The sequence below is a fragment of the Primulina eburnea genome, chromosome 9, assembly GCF_022965805.1.
Source record: "Primulina eburnea isolate SZY01 chromosome 9, ASM2296580v1, whole genome shotgun sequence".
In the NCBI taxonomy this organism is placed as follows: Eukaryota; Viridiplantae; Streptophyta; class Magnoliopsida; order Lamiales; family Gesneriaceae; genus Primulina; species Primulina eburnea.
Window position 1 is genome coordinate 3,175,213 of NC_133109.1, and position 11,990 is coordinate 3,187,202.

General features: G+C 41.6%; 1 protein-coding gene and 1 pseudogene across 1 annotated transcript; both read right to left on the minus strand.

Annotated features, from left to right (window-relative positions):
• Nucleotides 1-1,056: 1,056 nt before the first annotated feature.
• LOC140842131 (rhicadhesin receptor-like) lies at nt 1,057-4,598 on the minus strand (annotated as a pseudogene).
• Nucleotides 4,599-9,936: 5,338 nt separating this feature from the next.
• Nucleotides 9,937-11,591, minus strand: LOC140842132 (uncharacterized). The gene is made up of 4 exons (XM_073209942.1): nt 11,581-11,591; nt 10,928-11,434; nt 10,515-10,851; nt 9,937-10,458 (listed from the first exon to the last, which is right to left on the minus strand). Exons 1-4 carry the CDS (start codon nt 11,589-11,591, stop codon nt 9,937-9,939), a joined length of 1,377 nt encoding a protein of 458 aa, XP_073066043.1.
• Between the last annotated feature and the right edge of the window lie 399 nt (nt 11,592-11,990).

An 11,990-nucleotide genomic window follows, 5' to 3' on the forward strand; every position in this document is an offset into this window, starting at 1 on the left:
CAACCACCACAGTCCACACAATCTGCCACTGCCCGCCGCCGCCGCAGCCGCCGGAAGTCAGAATATTTAGATTTTAGATTAGGCATTGCATATTTATTATTTATCATACTTTTTTTTATAAGATTTCAGATTTTGTGATTTCAAAAATCAATTTTTTTACTATTATTAATTTATTATTTTATTATTGATTTATTGTTGAAGATTAATGGCGGAAAAAGATAAACAACCGGAGTTGGAACATTATCTAGATGATATTATATTTTGTGCTTAAACATTATTTAATTGCACATTTTACATAAAAATGATTATATTGAATGATTATCTATAAAAAATTACTTAAAAAATTTCGACCGCATAGGCGGTCGAGGCGGTAGGCGGTCACCGACCGCCCCGCCACCGCCTCCCGCCATTTACAACCTTGATCGAAGTTATTTTTGATGATAACTTGTGCATATTTAATTGGTGGTGGTCTTCTCATTCTAGATATGTGCTGATAAAATTTGATTTGATTGAAATATTCATTTTAGAAATCAATAATCGACGAGTTTTATTTGATGAAAAATCACAGGGCACATCTTCAGTAGCTTATATCCAATTCATGTCACTATTGTTTATCGAATCATTCATCCCAAGGTCAAAAAAATTTCCGGCTACGCCCCTGTCTATGACTTCATCACTCATAAAGATAAAAATAAATACAAACTCAACTAAGCCATATTTGGAATCTTTTTGCATAATAAATGGAATAAACCAATTAAATAGCAAAAAAAATCATTTCATCTTATGATAACTCAATCGAGGCCCTCCGCCGTATAACCCTTTTCAACCTCAAGTCTTTTGATTCCAAAACTGCAGTTATAGAGTAATTTGATTATTCTTATAATTAAATGAGTTGAAGATAATTTAAGTAGGCTAAGTTATTAAATATAGTTATTTTTTGGGCTGAACAAAACTTTAATGTAAGTTAAAATTATATATATATCATAATTATTAATTATTATTTTTTTCACCTAAGGCTGGAGCCCACCCCAGCCTTTGGGGTGGCTCCGCCCCTGACGATGATCATTTGGGTGCAAATTTGGACTTGATATTCTGAACTTTGGGAATCGTAATCTGGAACGCCTTCGACAAAACATTATCCGGCACCGGCGGCGACGCCCCAAACAAGGTGGTAGAGATGGTCTGTGTGCCCCGAAGCTGACTATTGAAGGCGGCGATCACCGCCTCGGGAACTATCCCGTTGTTCTAGGGAAGATGAAGATCTCGCCATTTTTTATGGTCTTGGATTAGAGGACGTTGGCGGTGGTGATGAAGCCGACTTCCAGCTCGCCGTAGAGGACAAACAAAATCTCGGTGGCGCGTGGATGTGTGTGTGGTGGGTTGAGACCGCCGGGGGCGTAGTCAATCCTGGAGAGGGAAATGCCGAGGGTGTTTAGGCCTGGGATTCTCTGTACGTTGGCACCGGTGACTAGTGATCCGAAGGTGTTGTTGGTGGAGCCGGGATTGGCTAGGAGGGTGGAGAAGAAGTCGTCCGCCGACGTGTTAGACTTACACATGCACGAATCCGTTCACTTTCACAGCTGTTCCAATTTGGAGGCAAAAATGTCAATTCAACGATTTTTTAAAATGATCATAAACATCTATATTTATTAATTTTCTTCTACAAGATCTCTATTAAATATTTTGCTTGAGTGTAAGACAAAAATAATATAGTGCCTTTTTCAAAAATAAAATACAAAAAATACCCATATCATAAATTAATAAAAATGATCTGTTAACATAACTTTAAAAGGGAAAAATTACTCATATAATTACAATATCAAATTAAATACAATCGTAGAACAAGAGATATGCAATTAGCTAGGTGGAAAAATAAGCAACCACTTTTAATTAACAACATTAATAACTGTTAGGACCAATGGAATCCGGATATCCCCACACTGGTATGATATTGTCCACTTTGGGTTTTAGCCCACATGGTTTTGCTTTTGGAACCATTCAAAAGACCTCATACCAATGGAGATATCATTCCATCTTTATTAACCCATGATCTTTCTCTAGATCTTCCAATGTGGGACTTTAGTTGAATCCCAACAATCCTCCCCTCAAACGAAGTTCCCCTATTATTCTCAAGGTCCGAGCCTCCCCTCAAGCCTTATTAGTCCTCCAATCGAGGTTACTCCACTTCACTGCGTTGGAGCGCACGCCTTACATGAATAATGGGAGCATAAATCACCCCGAGAGTTTAATCAAGGATTTTTACCGGGAGCCCCCACCTCCTTCATTTAGGTATCGAGGATTCTACCCACACAGCTCGATCTATACCATGGCTCTGATACCACTTGTTAGGACCAATGGAATCCGGATATCCCCACACTGGTATGATATTGTCCACTTTGGATTTTAACCCTCATGGTTTTGCTTTTGGAACCACCCAAAAGGCCTCATACCAATGGAGATATCATACCATTTTTATTAACCCATGATCTTTCTCTAGATCTTCCAATGTGGGACTTTGGTTTCATCCCAACAATAAAATATACAAATAATTTCACAAAGTAAATTCAATAAACCACATATTATTAGTGCAACAAATTTTTTTTGGGTGCATGCAACTATTCAAGATGCATTATTGAGGAAGAATTGGCTCAATTATTCTGAATAATATAATGTTATGTTCCCTATTTAGGCAATAATTATATACTATATTTTATAAACAAATCGAGATGATGATTTATACCAGAGGCGAGATCAGCATCACATATATCTTGAAGCATGTCCGGGTCGGCAGAAACTCTTCCGGTGACCAAGATTATAGCTGATGTGATCCGGGTGAAATGGGTAAAAACTAAGTGGGCAATTTACCGAATCAGATCAATAATTTGTTATTTTAGGGAATTTGGGTGAAGATAGTGGCTTCAATCGTGACCTGCAAACAATGAAAGGAACTCGTGAATGGACGCCGGAGGAGTGTTCGGCGTAACCAGTCCGATGCTAAAGTCAGCAGGTTTTCAAATGAACACAAGCAATATTTAAGAGAAAATATGTAAATGCTTGAGAGTTCAAGGATTTCAGAATCTGTAAATGACATTAATACCTGCTATTTATAGTAGAAAATGGGGTAGGTACCTTGTTTCTAGCACCACCTACTAAATATGATAAGTCGGCTGCCCATACTATAGCTTCTGATGACTTTTAGAACACTCCAACTCCAAGTTGTTCTGACAGATTAGACAGTCCGTATCAATCACACTCGAGTGTAATGCAATTTTCGAGGTGGCTCGAGTGGCAAGGAACCCGGGTATTATCTTGAGAGCCGGGGCTACTAATAATGATTCCCGGTAAGAGAAGTGCCCATGTGATAGTATGGGGGCCCGGGTTATGTCCTGCCCAGGAAGAGAAGAAAAGGCCCGGGCTATGGGAAAGGTACCCGGCCTATTAGCTCTTATATGGGCTACCCAATTAATGTCCCGGGTCGATCCATGATCCGTATCCTTATGAGGGTATCACCACCCATCCATAAAATAGTCGGGCTAGAGTCTGACTCGCTGTGCCAATCAGTCATACTTGTTTTTCCATACATAATAATTTAAAATGCGTGGGAGCATCAAGGGCTTCAAATGTTCCAAAGATGAAATGATATGCCGGGTTCTAATATCGCCTGGGCTCAAGATAATATGCTGGGACCTCATATCTCCCGGTCTTAATATAAGATGCCAGGGCCTCATATCTCCCGGGCTTAAGACAAGATGTCGGGGCCTCATATCTCCCGGGCTTAAGAACTTTGTCGTTTAGTATTCTCGGGTAATAATACCATGCAATAATGATGTGTGCCCTTTTATTCTAACGGTCGAAAACGTTTCGCATTCCGAGAAGCCGATAAGGCTGACACTTTAATAATTGTGTGTGTCCTTTCGTATTCCCGAACAACTTCATAGATCCATCCTAGTCATCCAATTTGATTTAGATCAACGGTGGAGATTGATTCCCACCCTTTATAAATAGTAGCTAACCTATTTTCAAAAAACCACATACAAAGTCAAATCTTCGGCGAAGCCCTTGCAATTTGTTTTCTCGAAGCTCCGACGCACAAAATCCCCTTCTCCGGCAAACTCCAAGTTCCTATCCACCCCCTACTACCGTTCTTCTTCAAAACTCGTACGTTTTCTATTCATCAGAATGTCTAATTCAACTTCTTCTACTTCCGGAGCAAATGCACGATGCTCGCCTAGCGACGAGTCTACCGCGATGCGCTCCGACTCTCCCTCCTCTCCTCCTCGCCATTCTATCACCCAACCTTCCAAAAAGCCATTGGCCTACCAAACAAAACCCTTTTCTTCAAAACCCTCTTATGCTGGCCCTTCCCGAGCTCTTGCAAAGAGCAAGGGCAAGGGCAAAGCCCGGGCTCTGAGGTTCTGGGATCTATCCCTTCCAATTTTTCCATTCTGATCCCCGATCCCTCTGATCGGGTGGATCACCCACCCACCGGCTATACTATCTTTTTCCGGGATCAAGTCAGAAATGGTCTCCGGTTCCCCCTTCCCTCTTTTTATATTGACGTCGCCAAATTTTTTGGTGTACCCATTAACCAACTTCATCTCAATTCTTTCAGGATTATAGCCTCGGCCTATGTCCTTTTCAAAATGAACAATCTTCTCATCAACCCTCTCATTTTGCACTATTACTTTTCTTGCCGCCTCGGGGATAACACATTTTCCCCGACTTCCCGGCTAAATGCCCGATTCTTTGATGATATCCCTTCCTCTCAGAAGGGTTGGAAAGGAAGATACTTTTATATTCAACTCCCGGGTCCTCTTCTCTGTCTCACCGGCTTCCTTCCCTCTCTTCCCCCATAACCTGCCCTTTCCTGGGCTTAAAATTTGAAGAGTTTTATACCCAAAGCCAAAACTTGGTAGAGCGCAAAAATATTCTTCTTCCATCCTTATCTCTCAGGAGAATTTATTTGCCTACCGGTTGAGTGCTCGGGCTGAGGACCCCTTGGACTGGGTGATTGATGAGGTGGCGGGCTCGGGCTCTCAACCTGGTAATTCTCTTCTCTGTCTCTTTAGTCTCTTAGTCTGCTCATTTTAATTTTTTCATAACCCTATCATCTTCTTTATGCAGATAACTCAGAGATACATGCAGCTTTTGCCAAGAAACAGGCAGCCGAGAAGGCAGCCCAAGAGTAGAAGATGGCAGCTCGCCGAGAAGCTGCTGAAGAAGAAAAAAGGCGGGCCGAGGAGGAGGCTGCCTTGCGACCTGAAACCGCCCGGGCTAATGTGTAACGTACCGTACTTTTCATACTTAAAATTTGCGGAAAAATTAAAAATTTTCTTGAATGTAAGAATGCTTTCAACGTCTGCCATAAAATAACTCAACCAAGTCCCCCATAAGACATGGTTGCTCAAAATAGCTTAAATAAAGTTTTCTCACGAAAGGTGTGCTCAAAGTATTTCTCTCGAAACAAGAAATCAGAGTAAATTATCATTTGCGTAAAAACACAAACTTTGCGGTCCTCGGGTTAGCCTCCCGCTCAGTCCAAGCCTGCCCCTTGGTCGCCACCTCCTGTCTCCACATCAACATACTCACCTGCATCGATCAAGTATAGTGAGTCTAAAGACTCAACACGTATAAACTGGAATAACGAGTACTATGTAATAAAATCGCATGCAACTTTAAAATAGGACATACATAACTTGAAACTTGAACTTGCATAATAAACTTGAACATACGTACGTACATAACTAGACGTGCCATCAACATAAACTTTCATAAACATACTGCATACTTGAACATACATAACTTCATCATTTTGCGTAGAGGCATGTTTCAAAGAAAGTGACCCATAACATAATAAATGCCTAATCAGACAAACCACAGTACTGGGCAGACAGGGACGTATCCACTGCCACATACATGAGATCCCCGTTCATAATTTAACGGGCTGGTTGGTCCCCGTTCATAATTTAACGCTTTCTAACCTTGATCTAACCCATTAATAATTTAACGGGCGGATTGGTCCCCATTCATAATTTAACGCTTTCCAATCCTAACATAAATTGGTCAAAAGACATTTAGCATACCTCCAAAAACTTAAAATATTTTCTTTGCACGTCATCATACTTACTTGGCGTTGAGGGATTCGTTGGATCTCGTTTGGGGCCGCTACTGCACATACTAACATGAATTTAAAAACTTAACTTGCATGTCTTAGACGTAGGTACTCGAGCTCACCACCAAAGTGAATAAATAGCTTATGACATTCTAGTTCGCTCCGGACTTGATCTCGTTTAATCATTGTACTAAACCATGACATGAAAACCCAAAACAAATCCTATATTTTTATATATATAAATTTTAACCATCATACTAAGCCATGATATAGAACCCCGAAGAAAATCCCTAAGGAAATTTTTTTTAAGAGGGGTACACGGACCCCGTGTAGGGGTCCGTGTACGGGTCCGGGTAGGCTCCGGAAATTCGTATTTTTGAAGGAAAAAGGACACGGACTCCGTGCCGGGGTCCGGGAAAGGGTCGGGGTACCCTCTGTCTTTGCAAATTCACGAAAACCCACTAACATAATCTTTCACCCCTTTCAATCCAAGCCTAAAGACCATGAACCAACACCTCGAGACTCATCTAGGATGTTATTACATTGATTCAAACCCGTAAAAACGCCCCAAACGTCCCTAAGCATCAACAATTAATTCCAACACAACAATAACCCGTAATTAGGCATCGTTTCGCTTCCTACGACTTCTATTACATCCCAAGCCAATCACGACCCAAACGAACCACCAAATAACACCTAAATACATCTCGTAACATATCTAAATGCAGTAGCACAAGCCCGGCGATGTCCAACGAAGCCTGCAACAAATAAACTTCAAGAACACAATTTTCGTAAAAATCGCAGTTTGAGCAGTCCCACGAAAAACGCCATAACTCACTCAATTTTCATCCAAAAATCTCGAATTTTATATCAAATCGAAAAATCAAATATTTCTACAATTTCTTTGTTGAAAGTTTTCTCAAAATCTCGACTCAAAATTCGCAGTTTCAACAAGAACAGTAAAAACGTAAATTTCAGATCTAAAAAGGGTTTAAAAAGCGATTTAAACATGATTGCTCAAACTTCTACACAACATACACATGGTTTTACGCATAAATAACAACGCACGCATAATATGACATGATCGATGCATCAAGAACAGAATATATGTGCCTTTTGATGATAAACTTTACCGAAACGACGATACCGATGCGGGAACGGAGCGAGGCATGATCCGGGACGAACGTGAAACGATTTCTTTGAAGAAAACTCAACATAACTTTGCTGGAAATTTAGAGGGTAAGGGGCGGCTGCTTATGCTTGAGGAACCCTAGGTTTTTCTCTTCTAAAAATTATGAGAATGAATGTGTGTGGGTGTGAAATATCGTGTATTGTGTGGGTGTAAGTGGTGTGCGTGTGTTTGGGTAGATGATTAGGGCCAAAATTGTTCTTAGTTAACCATTAACAAGGTAAATAAAAAGGCTAATTAAAATGTCACTTAAAAATGTTAATTAAAATGCTAATGAAATGCTAACTCACTATAATTTTTACAAAATCTCTTAAATAAAATAAACACACACTAATTTTTATAAAATTCTCTAATTAGCACAATGAAATACACAATGCTAATTTTAAAAGCTTTTAAATTCTAAAATCACTAAATACATAAATTAGGCTTCTAAAATGCTAAAAATTTAAATAACTCTTTTAAAATGCCCCAACCATAACATAAAATAAAATACCATATTTTAAAAATGCCACAATCGTCGTCGATCTCTTTTCCTCGTTCCCGAGTCGAATCATCGCCTGAAACATGAAACTCAAGGAAAACGTTTTAATATGCACCCACTAAACACATAATAATTTAAAATAATGAAAATTCATAAATCATGAATTAAAACACAATTTAATGAGATAAACATGCATTAAACTCATTTAATTAAATACGTGAGGAATTTAATAACTTGCACGCACGTGTTCATGTGGACCTCAAATTTTCGGGACGTCACATAATGCCTCCCGAGATCAAGAAGAGCCCGGTTCTCGGGTGGTGACTGAGACTTCGGAAGATGCTGAAGACTTGGTTCCTCTCAGACAGAGGAAATAAAAAGCTGTCACCGAACCGGACCTGGTTATTCTTGAGGCCTCACCGGAGGGTGGCCAGGGCACTTCTCGGTCCTCCCAGCCACATTCCCTCCACCAACAATCCACTGAAGAACCCGGTCAGGAGCTCCCTCAAACTGATCAGTCTTCTCAGGCTAATATATTTTTTGAGGGGGCTACTGCTACTGGAATTAAGCGCCTTAAGCAGATACTCATCCCTGCTGAGGAAGAATTCTTGAAAAGCACTCCTGTGAGTACCCGATTTCTGGAAGGTTCAAACCGGCTCCTGTGTGTAAGTTTCTTCTTTTCTTCTCTCTCTTTTTTTAACTCTTTTTGTAAAGGCTGCCCAGATGATAGTCTCGGCTTTCGAGGAGGTGGCTGCAGTGACCATGAAAAAAGGTCAGTAGGCCCGGGCGGCTCAAGAAATTCATGACCAACTACAACGAGAGATTGCCCGAGCTCAAAACTTCACGAGGAGAAAACCGTCGGTCTGCAGGCTTCCTTGGATATGGCCAATCAACAATTGGCCTCAACTCAGATTGCCCGGGATGAAGGCCTGGCCCGGGAGGAGGCCTCTCAGAGGCAGATTGCCTTCCTGGACTCACGAGTTTGCTATCTCGAGGATGAAGCCAGCACGCAGCAACATTGGGCCGTTATGGCTGAGGATAAGCTCGGGCTCTTGCAGCTGTCTCAAGAAGAGTGGCGGACAGTCTTCCTCCAATCATCAGAATTTCAAGAGGCTGTTGAAAACAAGTCTTACAAATACTTCAAAGTCGTCTTTGAAAAATGCCAGGAACAATTTGAGGAAGAGGGCCTAATCCCGGTAGGCGAAGAGGGCTTCCCGGACATAGACAAAGCCATCGACTATCTTCCTAAGGACGATGCTGTTGACAAGGAGGTTGAGAAGGCTCCTGAAGAGGCCGAGGAGCAATCCATTCCAGTAGATTTAGAATAGGATTGTAATTTTTGTTTTTTTTTCTTCTGTAATTCTTGGCCTCCGGGCTTTCTTTAATGAAATTTTCTTTTCCTTCCACTGACCCTTAATAATGTATTGATAAATCTTCCAAAACCCGGTAATATGATTATTTAAAAAAACAGAAATTTTTCGAAGTGTTGAGAACTAACCGGGAACCTTATTGAGTAACCGGGCTAATAAGCTTTTGAATCCAAATAACAATCCTTGTATTTTAATAAGTGCCCGAGGTATAGGCCCTTTAAGTCAAGGCACAAAGACTTGCATTGTATGATCGGCTAGAATAGAGAAACCATGGGCCGGGAATTGTGTCTCGGGACTTGGAAGTGGTCGGGTTAGAGTACCCAGAGCCAGTGTATTTGTGCCCTGGGCTTTCAATTGATCGAGGCGTGTTTCCCCGACACCATGGACTTTTGATTGATCGAGGTGTGGTTTCCCGAGCCAGGGTGTTTGTGCCCTGGGCTTTTGATTGATCGAGGTGTGGTTCCCCGAGCTAGGGTGTTTGTGCCCTGTGGTTCCCCGAGCCAGGGTGTTTGTGCCCTGGGCTTTTGATTGATCGAGGTGTGGTTCCATGAGCCAGGGTGTTCGTGCCCTGGGCTTTTGATTTGTCTGGGGCTTCGTATCTCCCGGGTGAAGACATAATAAATAAAGAATCAATGCTTTTCTGAGGGAATAGATATTTCATTATATATTCCAATAAATCACTGTTACGTGTAATACTTCTTTAAATGAAATACATTCCAAGGCCTTTTGATAGAATGTCCTTGAGCATCCTCTAGATAAAAAGATCCTGAGCTAACCCTCCGGGTTATTCTGTAAGTTCCTTCCCACCGAGCTTCCAGTTTTCCGACATCCCAGCTTGATTGACTTTTTTCATGACTAGATCCCCTACTTGAAAATCTCGGACTCGGACTTTCTTGTTGTACATTTTCATAACCCAGCTTCTGTATGCTTCTATTCGAATCATTGCTCGATCTCTCCTTTCTTCTACCAAATCCAACTCCATGGCCCGGTTCTGTTCATTGCTTTCCGGGTACGATTCTACCCGGGAAGAAGTTTGTCCGATCTCAACTTGTAAGACTGCTTCAGAACCGTATACCAAGCTGAAGGGTGTTTCTTGAGTACGTGCCCGGGGAGTTGTTCTATATGCCCAGAGAATACTGGGCAATTCTTCCACCCAGTCCTTTCTTTTGCCTTGTAGCTGGGTTTTCAATGCTTGTACAATAATTCTATTGACAACTTCTGTTTGGCCATTACTTTGAGGGTAGGCAACAAAAGTAAAAGATTGAGTAATCTTTATTTCCTGGCACCAAGATGTAATCTCCCTTCCCTGGAATTGTCTCCATTATCTCAAATCAGCCTTATGGGTACTCCAAACCGGCATACTATGTTCTTCCACAAAAACTTTAAAACTTCTTGTTCAGTGATCTTAGCCAATGGCTCAGCTTCTACCCATTTAGAAAAATAGTCCACAGCCACCAGCAAGAATTTCTTCTGACCCCGGGCAATAGGAAAAGGGCCAACAATGTCCATATCCCATTGGTCAAAAGGACAAGATGCCCAGATAGACTTCATAGCCTTCGCAGGTATGGACCACTCGGGCAGCATCTTGGCTAAGAGTTGGCCACAAGAACCCGACAAGCATTGTCGTCCGGGCCAAAGATATTCCTCCGATATGCTCAGCGCAACACTCTTCATGAATCTCCTGGAGGACATACTCCACCTATCCCTCAGATAAACATTTCAATAAAGGCCACTAAAATGATCTCATTTACAAAACATTGTTTAAGAGAACAAACCTGGGAGCTTGTCTCTTGATTTTTTGAGCTCGGGCTTTGTCTTCTGGTAATTCATTTGTTGTAATGAATTTGATTAAGGATGTCAACCAGGAGTCTTCAGGTGCTGGTATTGTCTCTTCATATGTGGAGAGAATTAACCGAGAAACATGTAGCAATTCCCGGGTACTGGCTTCTGATATAGAAGGAGCAATTTTAGCCAAAGAATCTGCTTCATTATTCTCCTCCCGGGGTATTTGTTCCATACCCCAATCCATAAAAACTTCTAATTTGGTTTTGATGAGTTGTAGATATTTGTGCATCCTGTCATCCTTAGCTTCATACACACCCTTGATCTGCTGGGTAATTAATTGGGAATCAGAATACAAGATAATCCGGGAAGCTCCAACCTCACGAGCAGCTTGGATACCAGCAAGGACAGCTTCATACTCGGCCTCATTATTGGTTACCCGAGAATCAATCCTTAAAGCAATCTTAATTTTTTCTCCTGGGGGGATATTATCACAACCCCTACTCCACACCCAGCAAGGTTAGACGCCCCATCCACAAACACTCTCCATACTTCCTCTTCATCGGGCTGGACCATCTCGGATAAAAAATCTGACAAAGCCTGTACTTTGATGGCCACCCGGGGTTTGTACTTGATATCATATTACCCTAATTCCATCGCCCACTTGATCATCCGCCCGGCTACCTCTGAATGAGTCATAATTCTCTCCAAAGGGCTATTAGTGAGTACTATGATCTGATGAGATAGGAAGTATGGTCGCAGCTTCCTGGCGGTCACAACCAAGGCCAGTTCAATCTTCTCTACTTCACTGTATCAAAGCTCGGGGCTTCTGAGAGCATTACTGACATAGTAGACAGGCCTCTGGTCAGGGCCTTCTTCTTTCATTAGTACCGAGCTGACATCATACTCTGTGGTAGATAAATAAACAAACAGCTTTTCCTCGAGCTCGGGCTTTACCAAGACAGGGAGCTCGGCCAGATGCTTCTTCAAGTCTTGGAATGCTTTCTCATATTTGTCATCCCATCCAAATTGCTGAGCCTTCCTCAGGACTTGAAA

Excerpts from the sequence above, each read along its gene's own strand:
- LOC140842132 (XM_073209942.1), bottom strand. Across the intron at positions 10,852-10,927 it reads ATCAAGAGACAAGCTCCCAG|GTGGAGTATGTCCTCCAGGA; the intron begins GTTTGTTCTCTT and ends TCTGAGGGATAG. Across the intron at positions 10,459-10,514 it reads AGTTTTTGTGGAAGAACATA|GGAAGGGAGATTACATCTTG; the intron begins GTATGCCGGTTT and ends AGACAATTCCAG.